The 17,753-nt window shown below is 41.7% G+C and overlaps 2 protein-coding genes across 7 annotated transcripts in view; both read left to right on the top strand.

Annotated features, from left to right (window-relative positions):
• Positions 1-3,038, top strand: part of plxnb3 (plexin B3) — an 84,374-nt gene extending 81,336 nt beyond the window's left edge. For all 3 annotated transcript variants that reach the window (XM_085780780.1, XM_085780782.1, XM_085780781.1), the window contains 3 exons: positions 934-1,009; positions 1,102-1,176; positions 1,369-3,038. In XM_085780780.1, coding sequence (XP_085636906.1) covers positions 934-1,009; positions 1,102-1,176; positions 1,369-1,473 — 256 coding nt within the window. In that variant the 3' untranslated portion in view covers positions 1,474-3,038. The remainder of the gene's footprint in view (positions 1-933; positions 1,010-1,101; positions 1,177-1,368) is intronic.
• Positions 3,039-12,872: 9,834 nt separating this feature from the next.
• The window catches only part of otud5a (OTU deubiquitinase 5a), a 43,385-nt gene continuing 38,504 nt past the window's right edge, over positions 12,873-17,753 (top strand). For 3 of the 4 annotated variants that reach the window (XM_085780783.1, XM_085780784.1, XM_085780785.1), the window contains exon 1: positions 12,888-13,708. In XM_085780783.1, the coding sequence (XP_085636909.1) occupies positions 13,127-13,708 (582 nt within the window). In that variant the 5' untranslated portion in view covers positions 12,888-13,126. Of the gene's footprint in view, positions 13,709-17,753 lie in introns of all 4 variants that reach the window. The other variant, XM_085780786.1, reaches the window with a different exon arrangement.

Raw genomic sequence — 17,753 nt, forward strand, 5'->3', positions numbered from 1 at the left:
GTTACTATAGAAATATGCACACTGTCATACACTTACTGTAGAAGTAGTTGTACCACACATGTAAAACACAAGGCCGGGGACCAGGTCTGGCCTGTGATACAATTTTATGTGGCCGGCAAGAAAATGTCATACTTCTATTGTTAATGGCCCGCCAGTGGAGTGTTCACACTACAAATCCCATAATACACTGCAACAGTTACCATACGGCCGTGACCAAGCAATAAATCAACAAGCGCCAAGCCCTATCTGCTTCTCTGTTGGCAACAAATCGGCAAACCTCATTGATGCACACCTCCACTCAGCTCAGTGAAGGCCCCATTTATGAAAAACAAAGTTATTGCTAGTATTTTCATTCATTATAATCTTATTTTATTTTCATTGAGAAGATTTACAGTACGCTTGCTGTTAAAATTCATATTTCTGATTAAAACAATGTCGGTTTTAGTCAGTTAAATATTGCAACATACTTAGGGCCTGATCTACTAAAGGTTTGCTTGTATAAAAACCTGTGCAAACTTGATGTCACCCGCAAAAAAATGTGCAAGCTGATCTACTAACCGGGCGCACTGAGGATTGCGTCTCTCAAACGGGCAAAAAAGCATACGCGATGCATTTAGCGCACTTGCCTTGATGAATATGCAAATATGGGTGTTTTGGCCAGAACGTGCAAAATATTGGGAGGAGTTGATGCAAATAGATTTATTTAGCACACGCAACATGATTTACCATACCTGAAACAGATTGCGGTGGAAGTTTTTGCGTCTTTATTTAGTACGTTTGAAAAGCAAATATTGTTTGGCCCCTTGTGTGATTGAGTTTGACACCCCTGTAAATGTGTTCACTATTGTCACATCATATAAACTGTGTGTGTGTGTGTGTGTGTGTGTGTGTGTGTGTGTGTGTGTGTGTGTGTGTGTGTGTGTGTGTGTGCAGGTACTACAGTGACATCCACAGTGCTGCGTCAGGCTGTTACCAGGAGATGAACTCCACTCTGACTGAACTCTCTGGGGTCAGTGAACTCAAAGCTCAACTATAGATGTGACTGAAGAGAACATCAACATGAACTTTCTCTCTCTCTCTTTCTGTCTTTGTGTCTTTTAGAGTTTCGCCTCAGAGATGAACAGTGTTGTTGCTCTCCATGAACTCTACAAGTACATTAATAAATACTACGACCAGGTAACACACACACACACACACACACACCTACACACAAAGTGAGGTGACCGAACATATTGCATTGAAAAAGATGATGTTCAGAGTTGCCTTCAGACCGCCTCGTCCTGTGAGCTGTCTGTGTTAAAGCTGCTGCAGGAGCCTGAGGTCCTCTGGTCACCTGTCTCTCTCTCTGTGCCTGTCTGTCTCTCTAAGATCATCATGTCTCTGGAGGAGGACAGTTCGGGTCAGAAGATGCAGTTGGCCTATCGACTGCAGCAAGTTGCTGCCCTGGTAGAGAACAAAGTCACCGACCTCTGATGACCTCTTGGCCACAAGAAGAACTGACCTGATGACCTCTTACCCCAGGAGAGACTCAGAGCCCCATTGAGGAAGAGGAGAGAGTGAAGAAGAAACTCCTTCAGCACTCTGAGAGACTGAATCTCTGGAAACCATCAGAGTTGTGTTAACATTGTGTCTTCCTGCTGTCTGTCAGTGTGAGTGTGTATGTGTGTGAGAGCCTGTGTGCTGGGGATATAATATACAAGGTTTTTATAGTTGGACTCAGGATGTCTTTAGAGCCCTTCACTCTGCAACAGCGGCAGCTGCACAGTCATTTACAGTTAAACCTGAAACTGAATCAAACCTAAACCAGACTTAAACCAGGGATAAACCAAACCTAAACCAGACTTAAACCAAACCTAAACCAAACCCAAACTAGATTTAAACTTGATGTTCGACCGATCTGACACCAGCCTGTGTTGTAAAATGACAATCTGACCAATCAGATCAGGGAATCAGAATCAGGATCATCTCCTGCTGCCTTGCACTACATTTGCCAGTTTCCTTGCTGTGCTGTTCTGCTGTCTGCCAAGAGTCAAAAAGCACAATTGTTATAGTTTCTACTGATGACGTGATTATTATTGATCTGCTGGATGTTTTTTAATGTGTTGTTGCCTTCACTACTGAAACCAGCGTTGTGCTGCAGGTCTGCCCTCTCCCCCTCTGACATGTCAGGGTTTGACTCAATGCAATAACAGAATCAGGGAGTGGTTTGAAATCACTGTTTAAGTCTGATTCCAGTTTCTAGTCGCTTCATAACAACCCAAGCTTAGCTAAAAGTTGTAGTACAACCTCAGGATCAGCCCCACACTGGTTTCCAGTCTCTCCAGTCTTCCACAGTTCCAGATTGAGTTCAGATTGACTCACCAGGATCCTCAGGTTTGGAAAATTCCAGCCACAAGCGCTTAATATTATTCATCAGCATAAAGCAGTGGGGTGGCTCAGAAAAGGACAGATAATTGGGTTTGATGGTCCTGGTTTCAGGTCAGGCCTGAGTCTTTATACTGTTCTCTCTGCCAAAATAAAACCTGCACTTAGATACATGGAGGTTGTTTGCTGGAGATCTACCTGAGCAGCTGGAAAAGGTGGTTTGACTGAAGGTGCTTTACTTTTTGTACGGAAAATTCAAAAGTGAAAAGACAAGAAATTAGAATCAGACCGAAAGTTTAAACAAAGAGCTGGAGAACGATCAAATTAATCTGAATTCTGGGGGTTTAAACTGTGTGTGTGTGTGTGAGTGTGTGAGAGAGAGAGTGTGTGTGCATGTGTACGCATGCGTGCATGTGTGTTAGATAGTCACTAACTTATTGTGTGTACATACTGTAAGTCCTATTTATCCCAGCTGTGCCTTCACGCTTGCAGCTAGGTGGCACTGTCTGTCTGTACCGACAGCAGCCTTATTTAGCATGTGTCCTGGTGCATCATGGGAACATAAATTAATTGTAATGTTGTTAAACTGTTATTGAAGCCGAGAGGGAAAACAACAAACCCTGCATCATATACCAATACTCCACTCCGAACCCAGTCTAACACAGAACCAGCTAGCATCATAATATTATGGTATACTATTAGCCTACAGAACCAGTTAGCATAACATTATGCTACATCACAAAACCAGCTCGCATAATATTGTGCAATACAAAAGAAACCAGCTAATATAACATTATGCTATAGGCCTATTATAATAAACAGCAACATAATGCTTTATCACAGAACCAGCCAACGTATTACAGTAATGCTTTGTTATAGAAACAGCTTGCATACAGTAATATTGACTGAAAACAGTCTCAACTTAAGATTCACTTATTGCGCTGTGTTGAGAATGTTATCAGCTGCTGTCTCTGTCGTCAAATGATCTGTCAAGTACAAAAAAATACGTATATAAGTGTGTTGTTGAGCTAGCTGCTAACAGCTATGGTTCCAACTACAAAGATAGCTCCTAGCAGCCTTTGTAATATCAGATGAGAGCTGTATTCTAGCTGATTCTAGTATAAGCTATCAACAAACAGCCTGACATTAAATGTTTTTCAAAGCAAACAGAAACACACGGTGTAATACTACAGGTCCCAGCATTTTTGGTTTCCATCTTTGGGAGCAGCCATGGTTTGTTCGGCGCTGAATCTGAACCGTAGCATTGGCAAGAGCTTTACTTAGGTTCAGCAGTATGCATGACCATGGTTACTGATCAGAGAATCTGATAAGCCACATTAATGGCTTTATCTGCCTGGATGGGGCCTACTGTGGCTGCTCCTTACAGCCGTGCTCCATACCTGTCCTGAAAATGGCACATGTCCTGTTTTGGTGATTCATTTTTTTTTGATGAACAACAGTGCAATCTCTAAACTCAACGCCAAACACATTTAATTGCATTTATTGAAAGTCAACTCCTGTTTTGCGAGTTTTCATGTGAAGCTGCGGCAGGAGGAAATGTTCAGTTTATCTTAACACAGACAAAAAAAAAATATTACATTACATTGATCAGAGGGTCATAGACTCGTTTAGTAATGGAGAATCAGAGAGCAGGATTATCAGAGAGGATGTTATGATGTTTCAGTGATTTATATTAACCTGAGCTGTGAGCATGAAGAAAAAGTTCACACAAGGTCACAGTGAAGAGGTTTGAAGTCTGGATTTATCCTGCAGATTGTAAGCTGTGTTTCCATTCTTTGTGTGGAGGACACTAACTGTTTTATTTAGTTTCATTTAAAAAATATGCTATCAACCACAATGTGAGAAAGAAAACTTCATGGGGACTCTCCTGGACTGTACGTCAGTGTAAATGGACTCTGACTGAAGACTGAACCCACCAGGCAATAAACAAACACACTGACTCAGACGCCTGAACCAGGTCCTGGTATCTGAACCAGGTCCTGGTATCTGAACCATATGCCTGCAGCTTCTCTATGTTACTTCTTCTGGTATTTTTGATTATAGCTCTTTGATCTTCTCTGTGTTTTTGCCTTGCGTGTTTTTGAGCCCGTGTTTGACCAGTAGTTGTAGTTCTCTGATCAGATTAAACTTTGCATGCGTGTAATGATGCTGATGATGATGATGATGATGATGATGATGATTTACGGTGCTTCTTCAAGCTAATTTGTTATTTTGTTTTTTAAATGAAGACGAGAGTCGGAGTTTAAACTCTGCCGTGTCACTGATGTATATCTATGGAGGTCAAAGGTCACAGTTTAACCTTTGACCTCTTGGTCTCTGTACAGTTTTCTAATCTTCTGGATGTAATGAAACAGATCCTCAGCTCTGACTGGTTGAGCTATTTGTTACTGAAAAGTTTTTCTACAAGGGAATAAAAACTTTAAAGTGTTTGTACAAAATAAATCCAGGATCAGTTTAATGAAGCACAAACTGCTTTTCTATTGACCCTGTACAGTTTGCTAACAGTGTGTAAATGTGCCTGTAAATACCTGTTTGAGGATGATGATGATGAATACAAGTCTGTCTGCAATGGAAATGTGTTTTTATTGTGAAAAGGCAGGAGGCCGAACACAGTTTGTATCATGTAAAAATAAAGTTATAATTTTAACAATTAATGTTGTTTGGAGTTTCATAGAGTTCATACAGTATCATGATCAATCTGATCAGACGATAATGTTCTCTCTCAGCTGCTGCTTTTTTATTTTCTCGAAGATCCAACAGGGTTTCCCCCAGTAAACTTGCTACTGGCGGCCAAGTGTGTGTTTTTTTCTGTGGCAGGGTCCTGTAGGTAACAGATTCATCATGAAATTTTGGGCCAAGACCCAAAATTTCACATATCGGTATCACCTGGGAGGGCAAATTCTAGTTGTGATTTTTTTATTCCTAAACACCCCTAGATTAAGTTTTGATATGATAGACCTTGCTGACTGGCAGCTTTATAGCATTTATCACCTCTTAAAGTAATAGACTGTTGCTGTTCAAAAACGAGAAAATTGCCTTCCCTGGAAATCATCTTTCTTTCATCATATCCTCTCCTTTGGGTGTGTTTGAACTAATGGCCAGCCATAGAGACTGGTAGCCTAATAAAACCGTAAGTAGTGTTTCAAGTAATTTATCTAATATAGGTGTAAATAAGCTTCAATTAGCCGATGGTCAGGTCTAAATCATTGCAATGTATTTTCTAATTAAGGATACTTTTTGACAAATTATATTTCTTCTCAATACCTTATTGAATTATTAGATAGATAGCTAGATAGATAGCTAGATAGATAGCTAGATAGATAGCTAGATAGATAGATAGATAGATAGATAGATAGATAGATAGATAGATAGATTTATTTCTCGGTCTATTGCCTCACTGTACGATGCTCTGGTTGCTCAGGCTCTCCCTCCAAGCCCAGATATTCTGCTGTAGCAGGTAACAACATTGTGCACTCAGATCCATCATCTAAGATAGCATAGGTATCAAAGGTTTTGTCCTTGTTAGAGAGTCTCACTCTAACAACTTTGGGCATTTCTCAATACCAAGAATGTACCAAAGAACAATGAACTTGGGCGATCACAAGTACAGAATGCTCCGTTTTCAGTTTTGAGACGATGCCTTCTCTTGATCATAGTGATAGTAACATTCCCACCAATGATCTCACTCTGACTGCAAAATTCTGAAAGCCTCCTGCATCATCTCCACAGGTTAGGAAGATTTAAAATAGTCTACATCTCTCTCAGGGTCAGCTGGTGTGGTTGACCATACTGTCACTCTAAGGCTGCTAATGCCATAGTGAATGGTTGTGGATCATGTGGATAGGAAAGAGCAATATGGCGGGCAGAGAGGAGCTGTAACTGATCTAATATGAAATTTGTACAGTTCAGGTTCCTCTGTTGGCAACAAGTTAGTCAGAGCCATCTTCAACAGTACCCATGAGGGTCATCATGGCTGAAATATGGGAATGAAGATCCCTCTACTCACTGTTGTTGTCCCTTACTCTAGAATTTTTTCCTACCTCCTTTTCACACAGGTAGTATATTCAAGAGACCGCTTCTCCCATTTTGGGAACTGGGAATAGTTGAGTATTTTAGTTCATACGATGTATATTGAATGTTTTTGTCATGATTTCTTAAAAAAATACTATTTAGCATATTCATGCAATTGTTTATTGACTTGTATAGGTCCTTATATTTGTTTTTTGCTACTTCATGTGGTCCATTTGTGTCAGTAGTTCATGATCTGTCCCTCATACTTTCAGATGAGCCACCAAGTGAGGAGTAATAGCAGCACATCCCCACCCCTCCCTTTTTTTAAATGTTATTTTTACTCTTTGTTCTCTTGTTTATGGTGTTGAATTCAGATCGATGTAAATTTTTGTAGTAGCATTTGTATTTATGAAACCTGGGGAACCTTTGATATATCTGTTGAGTTGATGAGTTGAAGACAGGCTGGACCAGCCCATGGCCAGCTGTGGGGCTGCGGCTTATTCCACTGATTGCAGCAAGAACCTACAAGGGGCAGTGGTTGTGTCTGAGCCACAAGCCTGATGAAGCCCACACGGGTGAAACGCGTTGCTGCTTGACTTTTTAAATAAATAAATAAGTGTTTATACGACCCCTTTGTGTGCGGTGGAACTTCTTTCCTTTTTTTGGACTTTATTCCTGATACCACCGGCACCATTGTGAGGTTCTGATCTGTGCTGTGCAAGGCAATCTCCTCCTTCTCAATCCCTCTACTCGTGTTGAAAACCTGGAACCCATAGTTTGCTGCACAGGAGCCACAGTTAAAGAGAAGCTGGGATTAGCAGGGGGAAAGCTCCAGTAAAGGGTGGGGCATATGAAACTGGAGCTGGCTGAGACACAGAACCTTGAGCTTGAGGTTGCTGTGCAGGCTGAGGGGGCATGTAATGGAACTGATATGGGACAACACTGCTTGAGTGATAAGCAAATGGCTGGGCAGACTGGGAAACCTTTCCGGGGTCCAGAGAAGGTACAGGGGCTGGTTCAGACTGGGCTTTCTCACATTGGGGGGGCATTAGGGGTTATTCCTCTTCTGTATCTCCCTCCGAGTAACCCTGCTCATACTGCTCAACTCTGTCCATCAAGTCTGGAACCATACCTCTTGTGCCACTTCCAGCCTCAGTAGGACAGATTCAGGAGGCTGCTCTGGCCTGTGGTTGTTGGGGAGGCCTGCCATAAAGTTAAGTCTAGATATCTTGGAGGCATTCTCTCCCACTGTGGCCTTTCTCCTTGCTCTCTCCCATCATGTTGCTGAACGGGTCATGGGTCCATTTTCCAGCATAGGTGTTTGCTCCGGCTCGAAGGACCATGAAAAAACTATGATGTATGATGTCCAAAAAGAGTGTTAAATGACTTTTAATGTGTTATCGGCCGTCTGTGTTCTTTTTGGAATTAATGACAATCTGCCTACAGGGGAAAATAACAAAATGAGAAAAAAAATATAAAAAGCTGCTCCTATGAAAAGGCTATCATATTTTTATTTACTTATATTGACCCTAAAAACAATTTAGTATAGGTAAGGTTTTGCCCACTCAAGTGATACCGTAACTGGTCTGGCCCAAGGACTAGTTAGAGAACGTGTGATTACATACTGCCTTGCACTAGATCAATGTTAAAACTTGACAGGAAATTTTAAAATATGACTATGTATTATGTAATCATGTGTTATTATATGGCATTTATTGACAATATTTAAACACCAACTACAAAAAGGCACACTCTTGAAATACTGTTTTAACAAACTCAACAATATGATTAAAATAAATGATATCAAGTGTTTGCCCTTAAAAACTCAAGTAAAAATCCAGACGGCCAGGGAATTTTAAAACAAGCTTTGTAATACTGGTCACCTTTAAAAGTAAGATAAATCATAATAATAATAAAAAAGTGCAGACACTCTACAAAAAATGGAACTCAAAAATCAACCAAGAGATTCAAAATGATCACTTTAAGGCTAAGGGGGGAAACGGAGAACTGTCAGAACAGAGGCTCTGATCTGAAGACGTATGGCTGCGTGTGTTTGTTCCAGATTCATGAAGGCAGCTCCTCAGAAATACTGTGATGTTGATCACAAGCTGAGATGAGACCCTTGACTGGCCAACCTCCTGTGGAGCCAGTGAATTTTAGATTCATATTCATTTTCTTTAAACACCTCCATAGGCTACTTGGGGTGGTGTTTAGCTCAGTTGGTGGAGCACCCGCCCCATGTGTTGGGGCTGCGGTCCTCGCTGCAGGCGGCCCCGGTTCGAGTCCCGTGTCGAGCGGCCCTATCCTGCATGTCGTTCCCCCTCTCTCTGCCTCCCATTTCCTGTCTCTCTCAGCTGTCCTATCAAATAAAGGCACGAAAAGCCAAAAAAATATATACTTATTATAAGTATATACTATATACTAAAAAACAACACCTCCATACTTAAACAGAACTATTATTATTAAGTATTATTATTAGTAGAGACAGAGGAGAAACAAGGCACCTGTGGGGAAAGCAACACAGGTCAGACACGCAAGGTAGGCTAATTACAGCAGGGGACACACGGGAAGACAGGACACTAATTTCAAAATAAAACAAGAAATAAGACAAACCATGACAGTGGGTAATAAAATACACTTTGTAGCTACTTGACCTCAGTCTTTCCTTTTCATGCCACCGATGCCTGCTTTGGTAACTCCATTAGTAAAGTCAGATTTTGCAAAAAGCAGAAGTAAGTGGTCCGGTCGTTTTCGCTAATGCTGCGTTCCAGGCAGGCTTTTGAAATCGTAAATTACAGCTTCAAGTCACAACTTACGACTTTGTAGCGTTTCAGGCAACCCACTCGTGTTTTTCCGACCTGTTTTACCAGTGAAAGTCACTATAACGGCCACTCGTAACTTCCGACCGGTGAACTCGTACCAGATCGAACTGGTACCACTTCACGGTCGGAAAAATACGAGTTGCCTTGAACGCACCATAACAGTCCTCGTCCCTACGTCACCACATTCACGGCGTTCCTTGGCTGCACACACAGCCCTGCATGCCGTTCTCTCTCCTCATTGGATAAAAACTGTAGGATACGATAAATGTTTTCTCTTCGGCTCAGAGCAGAGCAGAGTGACTGACAGACCCGTGTTTCAGTCCAAACACTCTATGTAAGTGATTGCTGTCGGAAGATATAACTATTTAAGACTTATATTAACACAAATATATCACTTACTTCTGCTTTAAGGACTTCTAAAACATGAGCAAGTGATGAATAGAATTTATGATGAAGACAATTGTATTTTAGAGAAATATTCTATTCTATCTATTTTTTGTCCAACAAAGCCAAACATTGCAGGAGTGATTGCTGCTTTCCCTTCATATACAGAAAACGTTTTTACTTTTTTGCATATTTATCACACCTAAATGTTTAAGATCATCAAACATATTTTAATATTAGACAGAGTTTTTAGATGATGATTTCATAAAACTGCAGCCTCCTTCTCTTTGGCAGACAGGTGCATGTGGACACAACCATTTGCACCAACTGCAATGACAGCATGTAGCAAAACCAGTCTCATGTAGCCATGTACCTGCTTACCTTACAGCTAACAACTAAAACATTAGCACTAACAACTTGCATGACAAATATCTACATCGACAACCAATAAACATGATGTAGGTTTGATGAGTTGAACTACAAGGTAGGCAATGCTATCACAAAAAATAAATGAAATAATAAAAGATAATGAGTTTTTTTCCTTCTTGTGTCTGCCACACAGTGCTACTTCTTCACATATGAAAGAAGGACTAAACTGAGCATGAGAGTGAACCAGGTGATTCATAACTTGTTACTGATTGGGGAAATTGGAAGTGTTACAAATGACCTATGTTACAACTATCCCTGGTCTCCCTACAGTCTATGCTTTCCCCTGCAGTGAGCACATAGCACACGAGTGGCAACGGATGAAACTTGCTTAGCTCCCTGGTTACTGTGTATATCTGAGACTTATATATGCGTAAATAAACAGTTGACTGGATCAGTGTTTCTGCAATAATACAGTTTATTATTCCTATTATTATCGTTGTTCTTTTTTAAACAATCTTTTGATTGTTTTAGGCAACATAAATACAGTACAGTGACAATACTAGGAACATAATGAATACAGATGTTTTGAGTCCCAGCCCGTAAGATCCCACTGCTTGGCACTGAATAGAATACATTTGTGAGGATAGAGAGAGAGGAAGAAGCCTGAAAATTTCCATAATAAAAAAGAGGCATTTTGGCTAGTGAATGAGATAGTAAATCAAAATAATAGTACCAACAATAAAAACAACAATAACAAGCATAATGATAAATGAAAAATACTATAGGCTATAGGCTATAACACAAATGATGACAACAATAACTGCTATAATAAAAATAAAACAAAATAAAATCAAGCGTTCATACTAAAAGGAGCATGTCCCATATGGGCATAATGTAACCTAACCTAACCTAACCTACCCTAACCCTAACAGTTAAAGGGATAGTAGAATTTTTTTTTAAAGTGGGGTTGTATGATCTACAAATAGCCCCTAAGTACTTTAATTGCAGTAGAAGACTCTCTGCACTCCTCCCGTTAGCAACGCCAGCCCCTCAAAGTGCAGGAAAAATGCAGTTTTTATTTGAACCTAACCAACATCGGCGGGCGCTAACCCTGGGCCAGAGGGATACGTGAGTTGGTTAGGTCCAAATAAAAACTGCGTTTTTCCTGCACTTTGAAGGGCTGGAAGAAATTATATTATAGCGAACAATGGAACTGTGTATTTTTTTTTCAGGTAAAACCTCTTTTAGGCCATTTCTTTGGGTCTGTTCACAACACTGTATGTTGTAAATCTCTGGGCAGGGCTATGGGCTGGCGTGGCTAACGGGAGGAGTGTGGAGAGTCTTCTACTACAATTAAAGTACTTAGGGGCTATTTGTAGATCATACAACCCCACTTTAAAAAAAATGCTACTATCACTTTAACCTACTGTAATTTCACTAACTTGTGTGTGTGTAAAACTGACAGAGAAAACCACTGACTGCCTCCCCTGCTGCTCTGACCCCCTGCTCATCAACATCAACTACCTGTGCTGAAGGTAGCTAGTTGATGATTTACACATGAACAAACTCCCTGGATCATCCATGTTCAGTGACGTCAGCCTGGACAGGTGCAGTCACTTGGTTTCCACACGGTGGCGCCATGAGGACAGTAACTCTCTCCTTCCAGTAGTGAAATGTTTCCTTTTGAGAACCTGAAATCTTGTTCTCCATCACTGCTTAACTTCCTCTCTGCAGGTTGCTAGGCAACATAGGCAAAAACCTGCTGTAACAGCGCCTGCCACTGCCTCTTCGATCCTCCACAGCTCACTTTACAGACTTAAGTAACAAATCAATATAATAAATGAATATCTTTTTTTAAACCAAAAGTTAGGCTTAAATCTTTCACAGGAGCATACAGCAGGTTTTCTGATTCTACATTTACTATAATGAAAACACTGATCCAGCAGATTATAGCCTATATAACTGACATCTTTATAGGAAACTCTTTTCATTATCCTACATTTTCCATTCACCCCCAAAATCCTGGCCATGGTCTGTCTGAAAACCACCATACACACAGAGCCTCTGTTAACCATTTTTATTCTTATTTATTTTTCTCTCTCTGTTAAAATAATTACCATTTTGCTGAACTATTTTCTTTGAGTGAATGAGTGAATAGCTATTTCATTCAAGTTTGAAAATAATATTTAGCCTATATCAAGGAAATATTATCATTAGGCTAATCCTTTTAAAGACGTAGGCTATGCTTTTAATTCACAGCAATTTTTTTGAAATGGAATTTATTCTATTAATCTTTCTTTCTGTCGAAAATTATTTTAATCTATAATAGGCCAAGTAAAGAAAAAGCGCATATATTGTGGCTATACCGCACACAAGACAGGATTAGGAAGAGGATCAAGATTTAATAGAGCAACGCGTTTCGCTTACAGCTTCATCGGGCTCCATGAGCCTCTTCCTATTCCTAATCCTGTTTTGTGTGCGGTAGTAGCCACAATACATGTGGTTTTTCTTTACATGGTTATACTTTGGCCACAATACCAGCACCTTGACTTCTGCTGTGCATGGGCATTTTTCTATTTTTGATCTATTAGATAAATGTGTTTGTAATTTCCTGTCCCACTACAATAATAATAATTTTGTGGACAAACATTTCATAGGCTACTTGTACTTGTGAAAATAGGTACATGGGCTACAAATAGGCTACCTGTACATTTGTATGTAGTTATTGACATAGGCTAAGAAATGACTGAAATGTAAGAAAGCTATACGTCCATGATAATGTACAGATTTCTGGAATTACAGGATGAGTTCGTGGTAGTGTTATAAAAAAAATATTATAACAGAAAATTGAGCTCCGATGAACGTACTCGCGTACCAGGAAGTGACGTCACAGGCACCGTCAGACTGTTGATGTTGTGGACTGGTCGGCCGGAGAACGGGAAGACGGAGACGCGTTTTGTTTTTGTTCAACTAAACCGTCGAAAAGGAACCGAGTCGTCGCTTCTGTCGCCCGTTCTGGTTCGTTAAGAACCTTAGCTCGGTGATTAGAGCCGAACGGCCGGGCCAGAGGGCGAACACACCGAGGCATTTGATCTAGAAAGGGAGGACTCTTTACCCTCTGACCCCCTCCCTGCCTCCCTCACACGCTCACCACCATGACGATTCTCCCGAAGAAGAAGCCCAGCTCAGGGGTCGGCGTCTCAGACCACGCCGATGACAGCGACCGTCGGAGCGGCTCCGACCCGCACCAGCACCCGCACGCTGGGCGGACCGGAGCGCGGCCGAGGGCTTCTCCTCCGCCGTGGTCCTATCAGCCCGCTCCGCCCTCCGCCAGGGACGACAGGCGGAGCATCGAGGCGAGCTCCCGGCCGCAGCAGGCCTCTCCGCCGCCCGTCGGCTCTGTGTCCCCCGTAGGGCCGGGAGACGGTCGGGACAGCAGCGGCGGGATGGTGACCGGATCTCGCGGGGAGCTCGTCGTGTCGGCCGGCGTCGTCGGTTGCGGCGGAGGCATCGGCAGCTGCTGCTCCGGGCCCGGACTGAGCAAGAGACGGCGGCAGGCAGGCACCTGCTCCGGCGGGGTGGTGGCGGCTCTGGCCGGCGGGGGCCAGCCCGGGGTGACCGGACCGGGAGTGGGGGGCTCCAGCCAGGACACGGAGGAAGGAGCCGGGAACAACAGCGAGGACGAGTACGAGAACGCCGCCCGGCTGCAGTCCATGGACCCGGCTACCGTGGAGCAGGTAACGTTACGAAGCTAACGTCAGCTAGCACAACACAAGAGCAACAAGCTAGAAGCAGTGCTAATGCTACTGTGGCTACACAGGTGGATCCCGTATAAACGGTGTAAGTTAGCTTACTGCGAGGTGAACTAACTTACGTTACGGTTGTGGAGGTGACATACGATAACGGCGCTGAAACAAGATAGAGACATGTTATCAAAACACACAGCAGCGCCTCACTCTCCGTGTGTTAATGAGTAACCTCAGCTTCTGTTTGTTTGTGTTCAGAGAGGAAACAGCATGCATGTCAAAGCTCTTCAATTAGGCTAGACCTGTTCAGTCCAGAGCAACACTTTAACCACCTCTCCATCACCTGCCGGTAACCATAACAACACGAGGGATGCTACAGTGAACAAACTTTTGACACTGTCTTGTATTGTACCCATCTGGTTGAACTGACCACAGACACGGGTTAAAACTCTCACACTTAAAATGAATCTCCAGCCACAATGAAACAGAATAAAGCAGTGATTGTAGCTCAAATGTAATATGCAGTTAATGCACCTCAGGTTAACCACCTTTCATTAGCCTGCAGGTAACCCCTAGCAACAGCACTGATGCTTCAGCCTTTTTATTTTTGTGGATAAAAACTGAAATATATATATTTTTTAGTCTCCAGATTCTTGCTTATGAGAATTGGCTGCTTTTCTGTTTATCATATTAGACTGAAAATCTTTTGACTCTTAAGACATAAGACAGTTTATTTAATCCCACACATGGGATATGTGGTTGTTACAGTAGCATTTGTAACATAGCCTACAAGGTAAAAAAAGTAGAAGAGTAACAAATATAGAGAGATATAGAAACGATGTAAGACAAACCGACTTACATCGTCTTACAATTTCTGAACATTTCATAGATAAAAACAGGTGCTCTATTTCCATGGAATAATCAAGGGGTTAGTCAGTGTTGTTCGATACAGAAATAACCTGTAGTTCTTCTACTAGAACTGACTCTGGGTCAAACTGACTGCCGACACAGCGTTTAAACACAGTCGTGTTTTCTCTTTGGCCTGTGGCCCTGACAGAGCAGGGGGGGGGGGGGGCGTCTCTGTCCAGGTGCAGATGATAACGTCCACAGAGACATGAACACCTGTGCTGACCAGGACGTTTCCAAACATTAACTGAACGACTGAAACGCCACAGTCTCACTGTGTGGTGTGTTGTGTCTTCTGTGGTGTGTGTGTGTTTGTGCTCTTTATCTGGACAGCAATGAATGGGTGCAGACTGAAGGGAGATTGGAAAACATATATTTCTGGACCGATCACTAATGTAATCAGGAAAATGTTAAGAATTAAAATAATGTATTTAAAAATATTAAAACAAGCACAAAAACCTTTTTAAGGTTTTTGTGCTTGATAATCAATTTGAAATGAAAACTTTACTGATTAGTGATGAATTTTTAGAGGTAATATTTTCCAGTAGACTCCATTCTCAGGCGTTGTGTAAACTTGTTACTCTTCTGCATCAGTAACCAGAGTCACACTGGTCAATCCACATGTCAGTTAACAGGAAATTGATTAGTTTTGATCGTTGACTGATGATGTCAGTCAGCTTAGAGGGAAAAAAACAATGTGAAGTTATTACCTTTTAATAACATTTTATAGATAAAAACATGAGACATGCTAGAAAATAATTGGCAAGGTTATCTTTATGTGAAACAGTCATTAGTTGGAGTCTCATATTAGACGCGTGTGGTTGGTTTTGGACGTTACTTTGGGCTTTGAGGAGCAATAGATGACATTTTCACAGTTTGACCATGGTTGTGTGTGTGGAAGTTGCCGTTACATATTTTCCTCTGATGAAACTGAAGTCAAATCTTGTAAGATGGTCGTGATCCGGTTTCTTAGTGCTGTGAGTTTACACATGTAAATATCATATCCTGGTTTCAGAAACGGAGTCATCTTCTCTGGTTCCTGGAGGAGTCTGAAGTTCCTGCAGCTCCGTTATATTCATAACTGTGTCATTACACTCAGTCAGTACTTGGTCGGTGCCATTAGAGACATGATGTGATGATCACGTGTTCCTGTGAAGTGAAAGTAAAAGACAGAATGACAAAGTAGACAAACTGTTGAAGAAGCAGCAGCTACCGTTACATCAGACATCACATTCTAACCAAGTGAAGTCTGGTTTCCTCCTCTGTGTGCTGCTGATGGAGCTGATGGAGTTGTTGCTATTAAACTGCAGGAGGAAGAAGATGAAAAGTAAAGGAAAGATGTGACAGAGGATTCAGAGGGAGCAGACGGTGGCACGTGGACAATAAAAGCACAAACACAAAGAAAGTGGGATTGAAATAAGATCAAATTAAAGGGAAAAAAACAGAGAAAGTTGAGCCTCTGACCTCGATGCCATGTTGAAGTTCATTACTGCTATGCTGCTAATATGCTGCATGCTTATTTGAATGTGCTGCTGTGCTCTGTTTTAACAGGCCGCCCTGTTTTCTTCAGTATTCATTATGTGCTTATTATTTTATTTTAATTATACATAGGAATTATAAGGCTTACTGTTATTGTACGCTGCTGGTCCTGAGTACAAATTTGGTTTCATGTGTAAGCATGCTGATGATGGTTAACTGAACCTTGAACCTTGAAAAAACAGTTAAATAAAAAATAAGGAACTGAGCACGAGGCCAGAGTAGAATAATAAGTCAGTACAGTATCAGATTTCCTGGCGTTTCTATACATTAGTTATGTAGAGTAAATGAGTCACTGTGTGTACTACAGTGGGATGGGATGTACTGCTCAGATACCTCAGCTGACTTGATTCACTTTGAAGCTTCCTGAGAAAAAACAGACTTTTTGGCCCCAGCCCAGGAGATTAAACACCAGTGTTGGTTCCCAGACCAGCTGAGTGACAGATATCCCGTTTCCACCAAACTGGTTCCAGTGCCGGGTCAGAGCCAGTGCCTGACTTAACGGGGAGCATACGTCAGTCCGACCGCCCAAAAGTCTGACCGCTCATTTCTCCGACTTAAGTAACCCTAACCCTAACACTGTAGAATAACTCAGATTATCTGATTTGATCTGAGTTATTCTACAGTGTTAGGGTTAGGGTTACTTAAGTTGGAGAAATGGGAGGTTGGACTAATGGACGCAAAGATAAAGAAATGTATGGTCGGAGAAATAGGTAGTCGGACAGACGTCATGCGTTTAGGGCTGCAAATAACGGTTATTTTCATTATCGATGAATCTGTCAATTATTTAAACGATTAATCGATTAGTGGTTTGGTCAATAAAATGTTGAAAAATCTTGTAAAATGTCAATCAGTGTTTCTCAAACCACCAGATGACGTCCTCAAATGTCTTGTTTTGTCCACAAACCAAAGAGAGACTCAGTTTATTGTCATAAAGGAACAAAGAAACCAGAAATATTCACATTTAAGAAGCTGGAATCAGAGACTTTTGACTTTTATTTTCTTAAAAAACTACTCAAACCGGTGTTTCTGCTAGGATTTTTTTAAGGAGTGGCGGCACGACCACCAAAAACGACATCGAGCGAGTCAGTTGCATCAACTACAAAAAGAAAAGCACCCAACCAGGACCACTGCAGTGTGTCCTGGGTCTTCCCCGGGCTCGGATCACCTCCAATATTAGTGTTTATCAGACATATTATTGTGAGGAAGGTTCGCACAGCTCCACCATCTGCTTCACTTTTTATCCACGCCAACACTTTTTCTTTTCTTTTTTTCTTTACACCTTGAAAAGGCTGGAACAGGTGGATGTACACACCTCCAGTCAAATCCCAGAGTTCACACTCACCTGTTCTGCCTGACCAACAACCGAAACCCTCAAGCTGCTCTGAGGTAGTGTGTGGTCCTGACAACATAAGAAACAAATGTTCCGCTCAGCCTGAGTGGTGTTGTGGAGACAGGTCACACCTGCATGTGCATTGGGCCGAGTGGTCACGGATCAGTAGAATCTCAGCTCAGAAACAGCAACATGTCAGTATAAAGTATATATATACGTATAAATAAACCGATTTCTGGCTAACCCTTTAGGTTTTTGCAT

Source organism: Trachurus japonicus, chromosome 7, assembly GCF_045865225.1.
Source record: "Trachurus japonicus isolate A0001 chromosome 7, Traja_1.0".
NCBI classification, from domain to species: domain Eukaryota; kingdom Metazoa; phylum Chordata; class Actinopteri; order Carangiformes; family Carangidae; genus Trachurus; species Trachurus japonicus.